The sequence below is a fragment of the Galleria mellonella genome, unplaced genomic scaffold (assembly GCF_026898425.1).
Source record: "Galleria mellonella isolate WM207_F2 unplaced genomic scaffold, CSIRO_AGI_GalMel_v1 utg63, whole genome shotgun sequence".
NCBI lineage: Eukaryota > Metazoa > Arthropoda > Insecta > Lepidoptera > Pyralidae > Galleria > Galleria mellonella.
In genome coordinates, this window is record NW_026442130.1 from 5,498,588 (window position 1) to 5,521,536 (window position 22,949).

Below are 22,949 nucleotides of genomic sequence, written 5' to 3' on the forward strand. Positions count from 1 at the left end.
GAAGGGACGCTGCTGCCCATCCTTCATCCTTAGATATATATATTTGTATTAATTTATTTAATCAGTAGTACGAAACTGTCATACAAGTTTAACAGCTATGCTTGCGCTAATAAAATACGTAATCATGTATAATCATCATCATTATCTGTCCACTGCTGAACATAGGCCTTCTCAATAGACTGCCATAAGGAATTATTATTATCATCTTAAACATATATAAAACTACAAACATAATACACATGGGGGAAAGGGATTGTTAGTAATGGAGACTGAGAATCTCATTGCTAGCAATATACCCAACCAGGTTGACCTCCTCGCGGTTCTCCCTGGAAACTATCATGGTTAATTCCTGATGAATACATCATGATGGGCTAACTGGCCTGTTTTCATTCTCATCTATCATCCTTCACTGGTGCTCCGCCAGCGTATCCCGTTAGCGCAGGCCGGGTTACCATACAATTTACACCCATTAGAAAAAAAAAAATAATAATACACATATAAAATGTCAATAGCGTAAATATTTGTCTACCAGTTGTTTAATGTTCACAGTACAAGCTCTGTTTAGTTTGGGACTAAATGACGCTGTATTTACTAGTAGTATAAATAGACATATTTATTAAAACAAATACTCGTATTAGTATTGTGTGGCGCTCTAATTCGCGCTCGAATCATCGAAAACATTGAAACCTATTAAACAAACGAAGTTGCAACATTCATTATATATTTATATACATATATAAAATTTGTTGGTAACGTATACTATACTTTTATATTATTACTAGCTGACTCGGCAAACGTTGTTTTACCATATACATTATTTTTAGAACTATACATGAAAATTTATCCTACTACAATTATTATATTGGATTGCCATCTTGCGATTAAAAAACAGGAGTTGATCGTAAAATGGTGAAAATTTGAGGTTGTATGTATTTTTTAATTGAAAAATGGAAAAATTTGTCAAAAAAATAAAAAAAAAATTCGGGGAGGGTCACCCTTATCATTGAGTCAATCAAAACACTGCATACTGATGAATGACTACAAAGCAAAAAACAACGGCGACCCTGTCGTTGGATCCCTAAATTGGCCTTCGATAACGGCAAGATGTTTAAACTATAGAAACAATGACTCGTAGTGTTCCTTCTACGTATTTGTTACCATTCGTTTGTTTATAATAATTATGTCCCGTGTAAAACTAGTGCTCAACTGTTGCTCCCTTATTTTGGGGTTTTGGAGCATTCTTAGAGTAAATCGTAAGTCGAACGTTTGTGCTTAATTTATTGATTGTGAAATATAAAATTATAATAGAGTTAAGGATTTCATCATCTAATTCAGTGTTTTTTTAAACACCCTTGTCTATTGTATCTAATACATTTATAAACAATTACCATCTTAATTTATTTTGCTAGACATTTATTGAATTTATATATTTATTCGTGTATTCACACGTGTGTTTTGTTACGTGCGCGAACCAAATTCAATAAGCTAATCAATTAACGTCAGATTACGTGAATGTAAATTACATTATAGCTGATATTCAACGGGAGAACATAGTCTAATTAATTTGGGTGCTACATACGAGTAAACTGCGAAATTGTCGTTCGTTGCAAATATACCTCTAAAACATGAAAACGTTTGCCCTCGCTTTGTATTTAAAATAGTATGTATGTATTAACTAACAGTACTATATATGTATTAATAGTGTGAGACAATTTTATTGAACTGGGCGTTATTTTGCGGAAATCCATATCACTGGTTAGTTGATTAGAATTATTTTGGCTAATTCCGCTGCTATAAGTTTTTTTTTTATAACTTACAAACTGCAAACAAGCTGACGGCCCACCTGATGGAAAGTGGTAGCCGTCGCCTATAGACATGAGCAGTACCATGGACATAACAGAGAATACTGTTTCGCCCATGACATCCCCCATGCGTTGTCATTCCTGAGGTCAAACCGAAACACAACCATGCAAATACAACTGCTTTACGGTTGAAACACAAATGGGACTGAGGTACCCAAGCAATCGACTTTTGTACAAAGTCTCCCTCTGGTGAAGTATGCATGCTAGCGCCAACATTTAAAGATGTTATTATTATATATGCTGTTATTATTAGATTTATATAACCTTCCATTGTTAGTCATTAAGCTCCCATCGTCATATAGTCCACGCACATGTTGTTACACGTGTTTCACCTTTAAATGAGATACCTGTAGTCAAAGTAATCTTTTCGCAGTATGGGCGCCAAACGGTCTAACTAAGCTCCTAGCAGCGATCTATTAATTTGCCTGAAGATGTCTTCTTTAGAGATGATACAAGTATCGCAACATATGCGTGGACTGAATAATGGTCGGAGACTGATGACTAGTGTAAAAATATGAAATAGTCTCACTTATTTTCGCCTTTAGAATGTTGTAACAGACGATTCAGCGGACGAAACAAAGTAAGACAAGGGAAACTTTAAACGAAATGCTGTTCTAAGCCAACTAGTCAGAGTGGATTAATATAAATTCTAATAGAACGGGTCCGTATCCGAGAGTAGAAAGTTAATTAGTTTTTATAGATTAATAAAAAAAAATTAAGTATTTTTTAATTTTGAAGTCAATTAGTTTTTAAGAGTATATAAATTTATAAAATATTAATTAAGTGATTTAGTAAAAAGACAAAAAGATTACTAGAAATGTATAAATAAATAAAGGAAATAAATCTCAAGCCACGTTTAGGTATATAAGAATTTTATGACTAAATTTGAACAGTTTAAACATAAAATGGAATTTAGATGAAACACACCACACTTTTCTAGAGATATTATAGGCTAAGGAAGAGAAGGAGCAGGCTGGAAAGGGTAGCCCCATAATTAATATTTCTCTTCGTTACAAATCTACAGGAGGAACGTTCCAGAACTAAAACATCGCAAAAACAAATAGCTCGTTGTGTTTACAGAAATGAGTACTAGTTAGAGAGTTATGTTAATAGCCTCTTTGAAATAAATCTCCTCGAACATATGGGAGACGTTACGCGTAATGTTTACTAATTGTTCAGACAGCGGTATGTATCCGCATCAATACTTAAAATTCTAGTGTGTTTTCAATTTATTGAGATACATGAGATACATATTCAAATAATTCTATTAACAAATACTTTAGCGTGGAATAATTTTAAAGTAGTTATTGTAATAATTTTTGTAAATAAAAATCTACTAACAGCCTTTACTCATGTATTTAAATGTAGCGAGCAGCATAGCCGTGAGACGTGCTCATGAATAAGCCCCTATCGGGTCCAAAATCAGACTACCCTAAAGTTAATATGTAAAGCTATTGAAAATAATTATAATACAGTATGAATTACGGAAGTTAATAAAGGTGTTTTTAAACAATTTAAGAAACAAATTTAAAAAAGTCTACATTGTAAATTCTATCGTATTTTGTCGACTCCCCACTAGACGAAGTGACGACCTTAACTGCTTTCCAGGGAGTCAGTGGATGCAGGTGGTTCAGGACTGTTCTTTATGCCAGTCTATGGCGCGGGGGGGGGGGGGGGCTATGGTTAGTAGTGGACAGATAATGGCTGAGATGATGATGATGATTGTATTTTTTGATAAGAACTCCGAAAATCAATTAAATTCTATTAATTGCAATTTAAGATCAAATATGTAAAACGTAAAGTTATGGTTGTAATATATATTTGAATTCTTTTCTTAGAGGAAACTGGCGTTCTCAAATGTATTGCAGAGTCAATGCATAAAAAATTACCAGAAAACAAGGCCGTTACTTTTTGATACACGACATTTCTTGAGCTGGAAACAAGAGGTCTCCATTAATTATTCTTGGTATAATAATGGCACCCTGAATACCCGCAACGTTTGTTTCATGTTTCAAATAAAAATAAAACGGGCTTAAAACAATAAAAATGTCCAATAAAAGTACTCTGAATATACACTTGTTCTGCTTATTTTAAAACCAACGAATCGCGTTTCGGTAAGGCTGATTTATACTGTAATAAATTACCGGCGGCTTGCTGGCCATCAGAATCGTGTGTTAGGTAGGATACGTACAATCTGTCGGCAAATATATTTCAATTTAGCGCACAAATCCAGTGTTTGGTTTATTTGTAAAATTCACCTGAATCACAATCTCGTATCGCCTATACACGAAGTATTGGCGCCGAGAGATATAGACGACGATAATGATATCAACCGTTGCTGTCCAATGTTGAATACAGGCTACTCCCTATTTGAGCGTTTTGCCAATAGTTGCCATGTTTGGCAGGCGGGTTGACAACCGCAGTTAAGCTTGGTGATGCTTTAAGAGGGACGCTGCTGCCCATCCCTCCACCATTATGTTCCCTTGGTCGCCTCTTACGACGCCCACGGGAAAGATATTGGATAATTATGTATATATTTTTAATAATGAATGAAGAAATACATTTTGCTCCACAAAAAAAGGTTTTTCAATTGCAAATAAGATATTTTGTATATACATTAGATTGAAAATATTTCAATTTTAATATCAATCTATTAGATAAAACCAACCGCCTTAGACGATCTAGTACGCAGATTTCATTCTTAGATTTTATTTATTTTTCATATGCTTTATTTATCAAAAAAAATGTATAAACAATTTATTATAAATTCGTGAAGTACTTAAAAGATACGACTTATTAATAAAACTTATTAAGAAAGTTTTTACACTTAAAAATAAAAAAATTGACAACCGTGAAGGATTTTTCGGCATCTATTTATAATTTTTATATATTTTATTACGCAATATAGGCAATAATTTGGATCGTCCGTCATTGGAATATAAAATAAAATTACTAAAGATTTCAAGTTAAATAACGACAAATCATGTCGAAATATCGATATGCCAAGTTGCACCTCACTTGGCAACAATAGACAAATACGTCTACGTCTACCCCATTACGGATCACAGTCATGAGCCTATTTTCAAATGTGCCTCATGCTTTTTATGATTAATTAACACATCGCGCGGTATTATCCCTAGATACTTAGTTTTAATATTATTTGCATGGATATATCAGGGAAACCTCACCAACCCAGTTTTATAAGTACAAGTACGTGACAGATTTCTGACGAATGAGCTTATACAACCCATGTCAAATTAATCGTAACGTACACATGGTGAATAAATTATAATTTATTATGAACTGAAAACTTATCTGTAGATTTAACTGTTGGATGTAGATGTAACATACACCGTGTGTGTTAACATACATTGCTGATCAAAATTTAATACTAGTTATTTTTTTTTACAACACAGAGTGCAAACGAGCATACGGCACACCTGATGGTAAGTGACTACCGCCGCCCATGGTCACCCACAACACCAACGACATTGCAGGTGTGCTGCCGGCCTATTATTATTATCTGGGACTCAAGACTTCAAGTCGATGGTGTATAAGTATCTTCTGGCGCACACCCGATCCTAGATTTTATTGTCACTTACCATCAGGCGAGGTAAGATCAAGCACAAGTTTATATTGTAATGAAAAAAAAAGCAATTATTTTATTATGTCCTATGATAATATAATAATTTTAACTAATTAACATATAGGATACATTTTTTGGGGGCATGCCGCCGTCAACTGGTATATCAAGTGAAGATCCGTTACATATTTCAATATTTATATTTTATTTTTTTAATATTTAATAATTTATTTGTATTTCTTACAACACACAAATAACATCAGACATACACAGTAAAGAGATAAAATAATGTATGCACAAAAAAGCAATATATATAAAGTAACATTTTTTTTTCTTTCTTGCGTGCCATAAGGGTTACAACTCAGTTTATTGTTTAATAATGTATTTATTGGAACCATATTTTTTTCATTAAATTACAATTGTAGGGTAGTGTACGATAACAGCCACATTAGTTAAAATAACTGTCGTGGAAATTTTATTATTCATTTCGTAGTTACCTCATAATCATTATCACCATATCAGTCGTTAACTATCCACTAACTATATCTATTAAATATGCCTCTCCCATAAGGGCGGGTTTGTTAGTAGTTGCCACGCTTGGTGAGTTAGTAACTTTTGGTGATATATTAAGAGGGACGCTGCTGCCTGTTCCTCGACCATTAAGTTCCTTAGTAAAGTTATATGACATCCACGGGAAAGGATTGGGTGGCCCATTCTATGCCAGGAGCATACGGCAAGGTACCATGTAAACCCGGTATAGTAAAAAGGGGTAAAATAGAAGAAAAAGCTTTAAAACAAATGATTTACGAAAAAAATTTCGAGCTTCGGTATAAGATTCTCTAAATTTTTCGCCATATTTCGACTTATGTTTGTTTTGATAAAATATTAGTTTCACTGGTAGAATATATCTGAAAAATAATGTAATTGTTATCAATTTATACTTGTACAATTTCAATACTATACGCCCTTTTCGAAAAACAGATTTTTCACTACTATATATTACTACTCTTATTATATTAAGAATTTTTAGAACATTTTCGATATACACGAAGGCCTTTGAAATGATACAATTATTAAATAATAATAAAGTTCACGAAAAAGGAGAAAAAAATCTATTCCTTTTATGAAAAAAAAATTAAATAATTGACGATATTAATATGGAATCAAGCTTTATTAGCTATTTATAAGATTCAAATTCAAGACTTGTCATTATGTGACTTTATTCGTTATTTTCCGTAATCACATTATTGTATATATTAGCCTTTTAGATACAAATGATGTTGTGACGTTACTTCAACAGATACATCTACTTCGTTACTTGTGGATTATTATACTTTTATAGAATATAAATATTTTTTTTGCTTCGTAACAATCAATATTTTGGCCCTTAAAAAATATCTTTTTTTAATTATTTATGTATTTTTTATGTTTGTCTAATATCTAAATTTACGTTAATAAAATTAATTTATACTAAATGTATATTAATCAAGGAAACTTTAAAAAACGAAGGCCGTGAAAGGAAGCCAAAGGGAACAATAGAAAATTGTATTAATTTTGAATTTGGTAGATAATATAAAAACTATAAACTAATGGTTTTTGCTCCACAGAAAAAATAGGGTAATCATCGAAAAAATTGTTGTAAAAAGATAAAATTAAAATTATTTGGATACTTTATAGTACAGTTTCTAATGAGTAGAATTTCCATACATGGGCCCCGTTTTAATATGAACGTATTTAATTGCACACACGAAATTGGGGTCCCAAGTTTCGGAATTAGGTTTCTTGGTAGACCCATATGAATGAAATCACAAACGAAAGAAATCAGGTATGTAGATATATTTCGTGATAGTAGAATAATTAAATGTTTTTAATTATTTATCATGTTTATCAATAAATCGACACTGATCATTTCATGGAAATTACGCCTATTAAAATAGGCCAGTATTTAGATAACATTATCTATACATATACAGTAGTTTTAATTTATAATGCCTCACGTTGATATAATTTATCTAGTTTGTTAATATAGCTGTGATCGTATGTTGTACAAATTTGACCTTTATAGCATTAGTGGTAAGAATGTATATTTATCATTTATAGTGATTCATAAATTAGTATGTCCATCATTATGTGATATAATGATAAATATAATTGTTACTCGTCATAAAGCTGTTTTTTTTTCACCAAGAGTTATGAAAGTAACATAAACAAATATATTTTCACTACAAAAAAAGGATTAGATAAACGCACGTACATAAGCCCTTAAAATATTACTTCTCTTTCTTTTGCAGATAAAAAAATGTAACGGCTCCACATATATGGCATAAATATCAATATAAAATGGAATATAAAGTAAACTGATGGTAGGCAATTCAGTCGGCCACGTGAAAAGGATTTTAGCTTTCTATGCCTATTGTCAGTAAATGGCAACTATTCATCTTTTATGGAGAGTAACAACTGTACCTAAATGCATTGGAGAAGAGTATAAAATGAGTAAACGTTTAGCTATATTATACATATATGTATTGTGATGATTAATAATGTATTGCAAACTAAACAATTTCACTTTTTGTCTCTCTCTCACACACACGCATACTAAACACACACACACACACACACACACACACACACACACACACACACACACACACACGACACGTGCGCGCGCGTACAGGCACGAACACACGTACATACGCACGCACGCACGCACGTAAACACGCAACCACGCACGCACACACGCATGTGTGCAAGCACGTGTGCATGCATACACACACTTAATTGAAAATATTTGAATTTAGAATTTATTTGAAAGTAGTATTTTAGATTTTGCAATAATGATTATAAATATAATTATTAGATTCTTTAAATTAGAAAAATTAGTCTACTAGTTTTCAATTAATGCGGTTACCAATAAAAGACATTTATTTTCAATTTATATATTCGTATTAATGCAATTTGGTATGATTATTATGGTTTTAATACACTACAAGTAGGATTATGTCCGAACTAACTGTATCCCGGGGCTCCACCCACGTAAATCAGTACATAAAGTATCGTATGTGCTAAGTTACGATATAACTACACGAGTACACGTGTAACAAACTTCATTCAAATCCGTTTAATAGTTTATGCATGAAAGAGTAATATCCATCCATCCATCCATCGTTACAAACTTTCGTATTTATTATATTATATTAATAAGATTTACGCGGATTAGAGATGATGATGCCATTGATGGCAAATACGACGAGTATATCGCTGTTTTAGGTTTTATACAGGGTGTAACTATGTATATAATTAATAATAACTTAGATAAAATGTTCTTTTTTTATTTTATTTTGCTAGTCTACTGCTGAGCATAGACTAAAGACTGCCATAATGAACGGTCCTGAGCTACCTGTATTCCTGTATTTTTTTTTTATTTTTTTTTTAATAAACCTTTAAAATTTACCGTGACAAAGCGAACTCTATACGTATTTTTTTAACAATAACGTAACAATTTCACTCGTGTCATTATGCAACTGAACTTTATTGACACGCGACGTAAATTTTCAAACAGAAGCGATCAAAGTACATGTGTACACAGCGCGACTTTATAGCTATTTGTGTACTCTGTTATTTGGGGCGGGTCTAAGGGATCTTTTTTTATGCAATGCAGAATGGCAAACAAGCTGACGTGTCACTTGATGGAAAGTAGAACCGTCGTCAATACACACGAACAGCATGAACATAACAGAGTATACTGTATTGCCATAATAATGCAAGTACATCTGCTTCACGGCAGAAACACGAGTGGGACATAAGTACCTTTGTAGAGTACGTTTGTACAAAATCTCCCTCTGGTATATGTGATAAAAAGTAGTAAATTTTTTTCTCCATCCCAAATACTTATTTATATATTTACTATGTATATGCCAAATTAATATACATCAATATATTGATACATCGTCTATATATTGGCCAATAACGGATATATAATATCGAGATGAAAAAATCTATTGAAATTAATATAGATATCTGACTGGTATAAGCGATATTGAAATGGATGATCACCCATTTTTCTGCCGTCAATGGCCAGAGGAACCCAATATTTAGATATCGGAGTAGTATTAACTTTACTTATCCCTACTTTAAAGAAGCGGCACAAGAATCCGAATGATTTTGTTTATCGAAAAATTTGTAATAAATAAAAATCAGTAATTTTTTTTTTATAATTAAACTACAAAATCAGAACGATGATAATGAACAACTATTAATTAATGATTTAGCGATTAGTAGAAGCAGTATAGTGAATGAAAAAAAAATTAGTAGTCGAACTAATAAACTTAGTAGTTGAATTAATAAGATTAGTCGCTGAATTAATATGTTTAGTAGTCGAATAAATAAAATTAGTAGTCCAATGATTTAAAAATCATTCGAATAATTCGAATGAATAAATAATTAGTAGTCGTAATTGTAAATTTGCACATTGCTAAAGTCAGTACAAAGTTTAATAACAATACTATAGAAATAATAGTTTTCGTTTCTATCCAGTATATGAATCTAAAATAAGACCCCATATACTCGAATTTGGTAGTGCAATAAACCCTTAAGATATTCACAAGAAGCCGATAGATGCAAACTACTTGGGACTGTATTGTTATGTTACTAGTGATTTATGAAGGAAGCCCTAGAGATATTTTTGCGGGATCTTATACTCCTATAGCTGCAGTGTTACAAATATAGTAGGTATATAATATTTTAGTTTGTACGTATTCAGTTGATGTATCTAATAAAAATTATAGTTTAAAAGTCTTGTTGTAGACCACTATGACTTTGTACGAGTTGTATGATATCAATATATTTGACAGTGTAATAAACCCCTAAGACATTCGCATGACGCCAATAGATGCAAACTAGTCGGGACTGAATTATTATATTATTAGTGATTTATGAAGAAAGCCCTAGAGATATTTTTGCGGGATCTTATACTGCTATAGCTGCAGAGTTATAAGTATAGTATATAATATATTAGTTTGTACGTATTCAGTTGATGTATCTAATAAAAATTATAGTTTAAAAGTCTTGTTGTAGACCACTATGACTTTGTACGAGTTGTATGATATCAATATATTTGATAGTGTAATCAACTCCTAAGACATTCGCATGAAGCCAATAGATGCAAACTAGTCGGGACTGAATTATTATATTATTAGTAATTTATAAAGAAAGCCCTAGAGATATTTTTGCGGGATCTTATACTCCCATAGCTGCAGAGTTATAAGTAAAGTATATAATATTTTAGTTTGTACGTTTAGTTTTACGTTTTAGTTGACGTGTTTAATAATAATAATTATAGTTTAAAAGTCTTGTTATAGACTATTATGACTTTGTAGTACGACATCAATCTATTTGATAGTGTAATGAATCCCTAAGATATTTGCATGAAGCCAATAGATGCAAACAAGTCGGGACTGTATTGTTATGTTACTAGTGATTTATGAAGGAAGCCCTAGAGATATTTTTGCGGGATCTTATACTGCAGCTGCTTCGGTATATATGTATACATATACTCTGTTATGTCCATGGTACTGCTCATGTCTATAGGCGACGGTTACCACTCTCCATCATGTGGGTCGTCAGCTTGTTTGCCATTCTAAATTGTATAAAAAAACATAGTTTATTTTATTGGAGTTTGTGTAAATTTGGTTGATGTACTTAATAATAGCATTAATAGTTTACTTGTTGTCACATGTAAACTGAAAAGTCTGATTACTGTTTTACCAGCTTTTACCAGCGACTTTTTCCATGAGATTGGGATATATTTAGTAACCGGGGAAAAAGAAGCCTATATCTTTTAATTAAATTAGTTTAATGATTAGTAAAGCCGTTAAGGTGCTATAAGAAACCAAATAAACAACTTTCACATTTATAATATTAATAAGGTTCCATAGTTGCGGTGTGGTTATTAACAAAGGAGTTTTCTCTCGTGTCTCGTTCGATACTACTCCCTGAATTGGTAAAAAAAAACAATAAATGATATGTTATACATACGTGTCTTATATGGACGAATGAATAAATATATATTGATTGTATTCTATTGTATATAATAAATTTGCATTAGTTACCATATCGTAATCATAATAATCCATTACTGTCTCAAAAAGTACTAGTATGTCTTTATTTTGACTGTATTTTTATTTATTCGTACAATTTAATTGGATGATGTTATATTTATGTTTGTATCTATTATAAGTACCTACTACAAATGTTTGTATATTTTCCTTTAATAAATAAGCAAATATAATGAAAATAAAAATTGAGCAGAGGCTTTTTGTCACAAGAGAAAAAGTATTAACCTACTTTTCTTCATAAAAGAAAAATATTTCCTCTATATGCTGGTCAGGCATTTTGGTATGTTTTTATTTCATTCCTTCACTTATATTAGTGTACAGTACTATGTTCCCCTAGGAGCTTTACTACATTCCGGAGAAAAGGAATGATACGCTAATATATGCGAGTAATTTTATAATGGCGTGTATATGTTACTATAAAAGCCCGTATATTGTTAACAAGTAAATCTTATAATTTACCAATATGAGTTGGTAATTGTAAGGTTCTAATTTAACCAAATATATCTTTCTGACTATGAGTCTGTTACTGTCAAAACTCGAATTACAGTAAATCTAAAATTTTCTTATTTACATAAGAAACGTGGAATGAAGACATGTTTAATCGTTAATTGTCTTCGTAATCGTGTTCAGAAAGATAGGTTTAATTAGTTTCGTAAAAATTATAAAATGATCTTTTTTTTCAACCGATTTCAAAAAGGAGATTCTCAATTCGGTTATAGTTTTTTGTTTGTTATCTCATAACTCCATCAGTTTTAAACCGATTTCGAAAATCCTTTTTTCATCTGAATGCATATACTTACAGTTTAGTCCCATAGAAATTTTATCAACATCGTTTCAGTAGTTTGTTCTTTAAATAAAAATATTTTTTTGGGACACATTTTTAACTTATGTTTAATCCAATCCATGTAAAACTCAAAATTTACTAATGTACAGGCTTTTATCGTAATATAAGGAAGGAAATAGTTTTGCTGTACGAGAACTCTATTAAATAGGTACATAATTATAGTATCATAATATAATACTCGTCAGAAATTGGCTTATTCTAATTTGTCTATGATGAATTTGGAATAAACAATTAAAGTAAATTCTGATGCTTAGATGCCACTTGATGCTTAGAATTAATTAAAACAGCGTCAACAATTTTATATAATACTGCTATATCATTTGAGAATGCTATATTAATGTTTTTTTCTTTTTTGAAAAATCGCAGTAATTTGTTTTTGATAAGGGCCCGTAGTAAATTAAGTGTTTATCTACTAATATTGTAATTAGAAAAGATTTGATTTTAGAATGTTTATTTGTAATGAATTAACTCAAAAACTAGTCAACCGATTTAAAAAATTAATTCTTTTTTTTTGTACCACTGAGGTGGCAAACAAGCATACAGCCCACCTGATGGTAAGCGATTACCGTAGCCTATGAACGCCTGCAATACCAGAGGCATTACGTACGCGTTGCCGACCCTGAAGAAACTTTTACCCCCTTTTGAAGAACCCCATGCTGTAGTCTCTTGGGAAAACCTCGGCAGGGAGCTCATCATCATTTTTATAAAGTTAGATACGAAATTACAATAATGTAACCCAAAGTATCAATTTATGTATTAAAGGTAATATAAAGTACTAATCTTTCCATTTGTTTACTCGTGTGGATCCGGGGCGGAGCACTAATTTAAAATAATTCAATTTACAGTTTTTTTTTTATACCGTGAAGCAGTTGTGTTTGCATGGCTGTGTTTCGGTTTGAAGGGTGGGATATGGCGTGAATTTTCTGGGTACAGAGGAATAACACCTGAGTCCTCAGGAAAGGCAATGCATGGGGGGTATCATGGGTTTCGCCCCAGTATATACTATTATGTCATGGTACTGCTCATGTCTATAGGTGACGGTTACCACTTTCCATCAGGAGGGCCGTCAGCTTGTTTGCCATTCTAAGTTTTATAAAATTTACAGTTAGTAAAGAATATAATCGATTGAAAATTATTATTAAATGCAAATCGTAGAACAGAAACACTTCTGTATTTTCAATCCAGTTGACGCTAGACATCTGGCGCGAGACCGACTCTTATGCAGTTTAGAAAGGCAGAGATAAGCACAACTTGCATATAGTTTATTTTAGAAATAAACCGTTTAAAACAAAGTCAACATATGAATCCGTTTGTCGGTTCATTTATAAACGTTTGTGAAGTATTTACTTAGTTACTAGCTAATTAGTAGCGCCTTGTTCTAAGTAAATTAATTAAAAAATCTGTAAATAAATTTTATTAGAATCAGCGCATTGAATACCTAGATTTTTAAACAAACATCAAGGCGATGTTTAATAATTATTATAATATTAAATAAGATCACATAGATAAATATTATTAAAAGAAATTATTTGATCTTTCTAGATCACAGTCAAGTTCTAATCGGAACGATTTTGTAAGTAAGAATTATCATAAATTACCATGATATTTGGTCGACCCTTATCATTTAAATTATGACTCGGGGGATAGACGCTTTGACTGACGTAATTTGATTTGGTTTACAAGAAAAAGATTTACGCTTACCTCATCCAATTCAATAGGGTCAATATCTCCTATACTGCTAGTCTCCTCTATGATATTCGTCAAATACATACTAGGTCTCATAGAAACTCTTGGTCTAGAAACTGATGTCTTTCGGAATGTATTATCTACTTCATTTTTGCTATCTTCACTCAATGTTGTAAATTGATCGTAGAAATTAACTGCTGGCGACGAATCACTATCAATGCTGCTACTACTGATTTCGGAAAACGATTTTCTATGTGTGTTCAGTGTTGATGCCCTTTTTTCGATGGGCGTATTCGGGTCAGTAAATTCGAACTCCAAATCGAAACCTCTATTTTCGAAGATACTTTTAAATTTATCCCAACACCCTGGGTTTCTCTCTTTTCCATCTTTTCTAGGATTCTTATATGTCTTCTCGTGTTTACTCTCAGCCATTTTAAATGACTTATTAAATGACTTTGTTATATTTTAATATATTATTCATAGAATGGATTGCGTGTCGGATATGTGACTAATCTTTTAATTATCGGGTGTTAATTTAAAAAGATATGCCAAAAAAGATAATATTACATTTATATCTTAATATAAGTAAATCAGCGTTGATGACTACAAATCAACGAAAAATAAGGCTTGTGTATTGGTTGTAACGATGATTTTTACTGATAACACGTAAATAGTTAGTAGTTCTTGTGATCAATCAGCTGATAACGATGTTGAATATGTACAGAATATTATTAGTAGGTCCTTTACAAAATGCCACACTTTGGAGTAAACTCATATTAGGTAATGTTATTTCGACCAGTTACATACTATTCAAGACAGTACACTGTTATTATTAAAATGTGGTAATACCACCACAAACTAAAAGTAACACATTAAATTATTAAATAAATAAAAGACCAATTAAAATAAATTTAGATAACTTCACAATTTCAATCACAAGTGTATGAGTAAATAAATGTATAATAACAACTGACACTCGGAGACAGTCCGACACGAATACACAAACGAAACTAGGCGTTTTCAATAATTTCTGTCTAGAACGATAATATTATGATAAAGTCTGCTTATCGAATAGTCATTATAGTGATATATTATGTACCTACGTATTTTAGGTATCAATCATTTAATTAGTTTGGCTGGTAGGTAATAGATGACTAGGATATATAAGACGAGCGGTAATTGCTACAATGCGACAAGCATAATTATTTGAGATGCCTGAAACGGCTAAAAACTTCTGGTTTGAAGCACAGAATAAATATTTATTTATTACATTTACTAAGGGAGCTTCACAGTTTCCTAATGCGCTCGTTTTGGAATCACAATATACAAAATATAATTTAATTACTGGACACTTTCTAAATAATTTATTGCTATTCTGCGAAACTTGACAAGTTCACAAGTTAATATATCCAAGTCCGGAAACTGACTCATGACACCGTTGAGCAGAGTCAGTGCCAGTGGAAGAGGAGACTGTTTTGGTAGTTCCATTGTTCTCAGTATTACATTTCTTGAAATTGTCACAGGAATTCGTACTAAATAAAATTAGTAACAAATTGAAACATTCAATTAATGGATTTTATAATTTGTTCTACTATTGAACATTAGCTGACTGGTCGGGTCAATTATTCGTACTCGTATATTGAGAATGTGAAAGAGTTTGTATGTTTGAACATACTAATCCCTAAATTTACATGTCAGATTAAAAAAAACCTTTTTGTGTTCGATAGCTCATTTCTTGAGGAGTAAGGCTTCTCAATATACGGTACTGGGGGGAAGGGATTGTTAGCAATGGAGTTTGACAGCCCCATTGATAGCCTGGAAACCATCGTGAACAATTCTTGTAGAATTCATCACGATAGGCTAACTGACCTGTTTCATTCTCGTCTATCATCCTTCACTGGTGCCCTATCAGCGTATACCGATAGCGCGGGTGGGGTTACTATTTCATTATAACCTATAAATAAAAAATATACAGTACTGAGGGAGAGAGATTGTTAGTAGTGGGGTCTAATAGCCCCATTGTTAGTAATATACTCTATTAGGTCGATATCCACGTGGCTCCCCCTAGAAACTATTGTAGTTAACTCTTGTTAAATTCATCATCACCCATTTTGATATCACCCATATCGATCGCATATCTATTTTCGAATACATTAAAAGTCTATTATGCTTTTTTTTATTTTTTGGATAACAGATTTTTAATATATCCGTTATCGGACCAGTGTATATTGTAAATATTGTAAATAAAATATATTGATATTGTTAAATATTATCCACCCCTATTCGGCATGGAAAAAATATACGCTACGTTTAATTCATATTACTCGTATTTTATGTTCAACCAATATGTCTGAAACACGGGCCCGTTTTGTTCATTTTTCTAATACATTTCATAAAAGTTACCTTTCACGAAACGTATTATAATGTTCATAATAATGAAAGTAGTTGATATATTGTGGTGGGTTTATGTACTAAAGACCATTCCTTGTTATCTACAGAGAGAAACCTGTACATACAGCAGCGGACAGTGATGGTAGTGTATATAAATTTATTTATTTATTTATTTTATTTTAATTCTTTATTGTACGCACTAGTTATAAGAATACGACGGAGGTAATCAAAAGTACAAAGGCGAGCTAAACTCTGATAGAGTTTTCTTCCAGCAAACCCAAAGTGGAAATGAGCATCAATGTCAGCGGATACAGCAGTGTATAATATTGTGACAATTTTTAATCATTTAATTTTTAAATTCTTAGTAAATTACCACAATCATACTCATAGTGTCATGTAACTATAAAAATATGTGCTAAGTGTGTTTAATATGTTCAAACTATATATATATGGAGAAAAAAGTTGGAGTGAGTGGCGATTCCGCATACGCATCATAGGACGACACCCCTTTCCTACTAGATAGACCGACGACCTCAAATGCATTGCAGGAAGTTTGTGGATGTAGGTGGCTCGGTACCGTTCCTTATGGCGGTTTATGGGGGATTCTTATGTTTAGTAGTGGTCAGCTAACGGCCTGATATGATGTGATGATATATGAAACAGAATTTAGAAGCAGATTAACATTTAAAATTTCTCCGACATGGAATAGAACTAGGGACCTAAAATATGCCATACCGCTACATTATTGAAGTCGTCCACAAAAGTCTGTGGTGGTAATGATGTTTTCTGAAATGTATCAAAAGTGTGAAATTAGAAATGTCTCTTTAAAGACATAGATAGAAGGAAAAGAAAGACTCAATGTCGCCTCAAGCCACTCGCGTTCGGTATTTTGAAAAAATCTGTAAACATTATTATGTCTTTGATGTTTAATGTATAGATAAGCGATAGATCCATAATCTAAGAGTGTGTTATATTTAAACAAAATTAACAACTTCAATTCTGTTATTTACGTCTGTTATTTGTATACATATGCTTAGATATATTAGATATTAAAAGAAAAATTGATAAGCCATTATTTTGAGATTTTATTAATACAACTATGGTGGCAAACAAGCGTATGGACCGTCTGATGATAAATAAAGTTACCGTAGCCTATGGACGCCTGTAACACCAGGGTGTCACGCGCGCGTTGCCGACCTTTAAGAACCCTTAATACACTTTTACAAATTTTTATTGACAGCTAGACGCGTCACGCTAGTATGAGAGGTTTATAAATTTTTTAGCATCGAGACTCAAAAACGAGTCAACTTTTAGTCAGCTTATTGTCAAATTAGCTGACTCGTTTTTTTATCAGTAATGTATATATGTATTTTGGCGTATTATTTATAAATAAAATGAGTGTTTACGCATTTTTTTAATGGATAAAAATGGATTGGTAACCCCGCCCGCGCTATCGGTATACACCGACAAGGCACCAGTAGAAGAAAATAGGTGATCATGAATGCAGGTTAGTTGGCTCACCACGATGAATTCGACATGAATTAAACATGGTTTCCAGGGGGAACCACGTGGAGGTCAACCTGAGAGGGTATATTGCTAGTAATGGGGCTATTAGACCTCATTACTAACAATCCCTTTCCCCCCAGTGTTTACGCACTTAAAGATGTAAAAATTATAAGACAAAATAAATATAGAAGTATCATATATTATATTATATATATATGAAAAAGTTGACCCGTTTTTCTCTAAGCATTTTTATGGAGACACTCTATCTATATACACTAAGTATTAGCTAAATAAAAAGTGTGTTTAAGTTTATCAGTGTACAATCAGAAACAACATGCTAAAGCCGAGTTCCGCCTTTTTTAGTAATTCAGTCTAGTCATAAGAATATTAAGACCCGGATACACACTATATTTATTATCAAGAGACGCGTAATAAACGTGTGTGAACAATAAAATTTTAGCGATTTTAAACGAGCAGAGAATGGTAACGTATGCACTTTACAGTTTTGCACATAAATAAGTTACGATTTATCGTTGTAGCTCGAACTGTACCTACGTACAGTTCTGTTACGACCGCACTTTTCATTTCCAACTGTTAAACAAAACACTAACGTGTACAATAGAAAACTTTACAATCTATGAAAACCTGTCTGAAAATTTCAAGCAGAACGAAACACGAATTTGATGATAGAATTACAAAAGAGCGCTTCTTTTGTGATATTAATATCAATTTCGAATTTCATTCAGAATGATAAAACCTCTTTTGATCAGGATGAGGTTATAATGATCAAAATGTCACTCTTAATTTGCGGGTGGTATTTCAAATTTACTGTTTATGGTAGACCCCCGTTTTTAAATACATAATTTTTCGATCAACAAAATTTTCCTCTGCAGTTCGAACAATACAGTTTAATTGTTCCGATTTATTCCAGAAGGGAGACTTTGTACAAAAGTCGATTGCTTGGGCACCTCTGTCCCATTCGTGTTTCTACCGTGAAGCAGTTGTGTTTGCATGGCTGTGTTTCGGTTTGAAGGGTGGGATATGGCGTGAATTTACAGGGTACAAAGGAATAACACCCGAGTCCTCAGGAATGGCAACACATGGGGGGTATCATGAGCGAAACAGTATACTCTGTTATGTCCATGGTACTGCTCATGTCTATAGGCGACGATTACCACTTTCAATCAGGTGGGCCGTCAGCTTGTTTGCCATTCTAAGTTGTATAAAAAAAAAGATTTATTGTATCGTCTATAAATTAATTTGTATTTTATTGAACTAGGCGTTATCTTACGGAAATTAAGTTTAACTTCTGGAAGTAATAGAGGTGGTTAATTTTCGAGTGTTGGCAGTCATACACATACTAATGGTAGTGAAATTTAACGAAATAATTCTAATCAAATAACCAGTGAATGAATTACTGTAACAGGTTGATAATTTAAGTTATTTATAAATTGTATTTTTCAATATAGACGTGAGAATATACATAAACCGGGGGGAAACGGATTGTTAGTAATGAGGTCTAATAGCCCCATTAACTAGCAATATACCCTCTCAAGTTGACCTCCACGTGGTTCCCCCTGGAAACCATAATGTTTAATTATTGTCGAATTCATCATGGTGGGCCAACTAACCTGCATTCATTCTCACCTATCATCTTCCACTGGTGCCTCGTAGGTGTATACCGATAGCGCGGGCAGGGTTACCAATCCATTTTCACCCATTAAAAAAAATATATATACATAAATCATGTCATGGAAGTAACGCGTGTATTAATATTTATCATTAAACACAATATTATGAAGTTATAAGTAATGCTGATTAAAAAATACAATCAGATAATTTTTTTTTTATAACTACAGCTTTGATAACCGTGATACGTATTCTATCTATTGATTGCAAAGAGTAAGCACTTTCCCATCTGATCCGGTTATTTCGTCGATCTATTAAAATAGCCGGAAGCGCTAATGACAGAATATTTTTTATATAACTGATTCGGCAATATTAGCTGACAGCATTGCCCATTTAGTAGGCTTGAGTAATATGGATACCAATCTGATATGTATATATTAGGTCCCTCTGGACATTGATGGTGGAGCTATGCTGTCAGCTAGGGATGGGTATTTTTTTTTTGATGGATGAAAATGGAATAGTAACCCCACCTGCGTTAACGGGATACGCTGGCGGAGCACCAGTGGAGGGCGATAGATGAGAATGAAAACAGGCCAGTTATCCAATCATGATGAATTCATCAGGAATTAACCATGATAGTTTCCAGGGGAAACCGCGAGGAGGTCGACGTGGTTGGGTATATTGCTAGCAATGGGATTCTCAGTCTCCATCACTAACAATCCCTTTCCCCCCAGGGGTGGGTATTACCCACCCCTAGCTGACAGCATAGCTCACTTAGTCACTAAGTCAATCTGGTTCCCGAAAATCGGATCCGTTCGGATTTTATATACAATTATTTGTTAATGCCATAGTAGTATAAATTATACTGTGTTACTACCGTGAAATACTGACTAACTAAATGTGCGGTAAGCTTTATATGGTAGAGCTCGTATCGCCTTTACTGGTGTCAATGCCCCTCGTACGCGTGGAATACTACTCCTAGGTATCATTTATATTTCTTGATATATTTGTCTCCTGTATGAAAACGTAGACGTACTCTGGCTGATGGCTTTTGGAAAAAAAGCAGAATTAAATAATTAAATAGCGGGAATAGGCGCTCAGACCCTTAATGATGATTTTAAATTTTTATGCACGTACATAACATCGTTGATCAAAATTAAAAGTGTTGCTATACAATTATATACATTTTGCTCTCCTGTTATAAGTTATTGTGTTAATAAAATTGTATGACATCATGCCTTGCTATAGTGGGGGGCACTATTATTGTTTTCTAATTGAAAATTTACTTTTAAGATGATATTAATTTGTTAGAAATAATCCTTATTATAAATGTGAAAATGAGTTTGTTTGTTCATTTGTTATCTCTTTACATTTAATCGTAATAGTTCAACCGATCGCTATCGGATAGTTATGAAATTTGTAATATATATATTACAAATTTAGAACTACCCGAAGAAATATCCCGCAATATATATATATATATATATATATATATATATATATATATATATATATATATATATATATATATATATATATAAAAGTTCGGTGACATTACAATATTTATGGTAATATCGGATCGTTCTGATGAAGAAGATAGGAAATGGCTATAGGAACTCATTAATTACGCACAATAAATCCGTAGTGTTAGAGCTTATTTGATTTGTCTTGTCATAAACTATAATTGTGCCCAGAGTCTAATGATAATGATAAATTCTAAATAAATTTATTTATCGAAATATTTTTAATCGAACATTTTTCTCGGTCACGCGGTCAAAGTTGTGGGTAAAATTCAATAATATATTATATTTCTAGTTAGTTATAATAATACTTTTTGTTAAAATCCTTGTTGATAATTGGCGTTAGTCATTAAAAATCCTTGTCAGTGCTATAATCGATCAGATAATGGACTGTAGATTTAATCCAATTAGGTTTTCAAAATAGCATTGTTTATGGGAATTAAAAAGTATGTACCATACTAAATAGCAAAAATAAATTACCTAATAAATATTACTATTCAAGTGTGTAAATTACTAAAAAGTATGCTCATTAATCAGTAATTACAGGGGACTAATTTGACACGCTTGTGCATTGTACAGTGATTAATTACAATTTATTAAATGTACAGTCAGCGTCAAAAATAGATGAACATTTAAGATTTTGAAATACAGAGACTGAGATTAATATATACAATAGCATGCATGCATACATATTCAAATTATTTTCACCTTATATATTGTTCATTCAATTTTGGCGCTAACCTTGTTTAGTTACTTTGTGCGCAACGGAATTTACGAGTTTTAAAGATTTATAGACAGTTATCGACTTTTGATGTTCATTGTACCTTTACAAATAGATTTTACTCTACAAAAATGTAATAAATATTTGAATTTAGAATACAAAATCATGTGTATAGTAAGTTTTTAGTCGCAATAAACTTTTTTTGTTCATCAAAGATAAACACAAAATATGATCATCACAATATTCATCATGGGACAATTATCCTTTGATTACAAGAAGAACTATAAAAAACTGTTTAAAATTAGCGATAAAATACGTTAAGTACATTTTGCAAATCACCAAAAAACTTGACTTTTATAATTCTTAAAATGTAGCATGATCGCAAATGATATAGCATCACAAAATTGTTTACTGATCGATACACAGAAATATCCATAGACATAATATTTTAATAGGTAGATGACGCAAACTAAAATACTTTGCGTAAACGAAGCTTCGTTTTAACTTTTTTGTGCGATTTAATTATTTAAGAAGTGAACTCTTTTAATTAGCTGAGGTCTAAGGTAAAGGTTGTGCCCTCAGAAATTGGTATTGGTATAATTATGCGAAATTAATTATTAAATCAATATATTATTTACTAGCTGTTCCCCACGGCTTTTCATTAAAGTTTTATACTTTTATAATTCTATGTGTTAAGTTAAGATATAACCTACCTGTGTACTAAATTTCATTCAAATTTGTTGAGCCGTTTAAGTATGATCATGCCACAAATGTTTGCATTTATTGTGAGGGTTTTACCAGTAGTTGCCACGCTTGGCACGCAGATTGGCTACCGCAGTTAGGCTTTTGTTAACGTTTTAAGACGAAAGATTCTTGAGTGGCAACCCCGTGCGGGAAAGTGCATTGTAAGACGTCTCCCTACTAGATGGAGTGACGACCTTAAATGTAGTGCAGGGAGTCAGTAAATGCAGGTGGCTTACGACTGTTCCTAATGGTAGTCTATGGAGAGGCCTATGTTCAGCAGTGGACAGACAACGGCTGATATGATGATGATGATGATAATTTCGCATTTATAATAGCAATATTCGTAGGAT

At 32.3% G+C, this 22,949-nt stretch overlaps 1 protein-coding gene across 6 annotated transcripts in view; it reads right to left on the reverse strand.

Annotated features, from left to right (window-relative positions):
- Positions 1 to 22,949, reverse strand: part of LOC113521626 (high affinity cAMP-specific and IBMX-insensitive 3',5'-cyclic phosphodiesterase 8) — a 248,054-nt gene that overhangs the window by 85,030 nt on the left and 140,075 nt on the right. For 2 of the 6 annotated variants that reach the window (XM_031909840.2, XM_031909839.2), the window contains exon 1: positions 14,104 to 15,093. The exons of the other annotated variants lie outside the window; for them this stretch is intronic. In XM_031909840.2, the coding sequence (XP_031765700.2) occupies positions 14,104 to 14,520 (417 nt within the window). In that variant the 5' untranslated portion in view covers positions 14,521 to 15,093. Of the gene's footprint in view, positions 1 to 14,103; positions 15,094 to 22,949 lie in introns of those variants that run through there. 6 annotated transcript variants of the gene reach the window in all.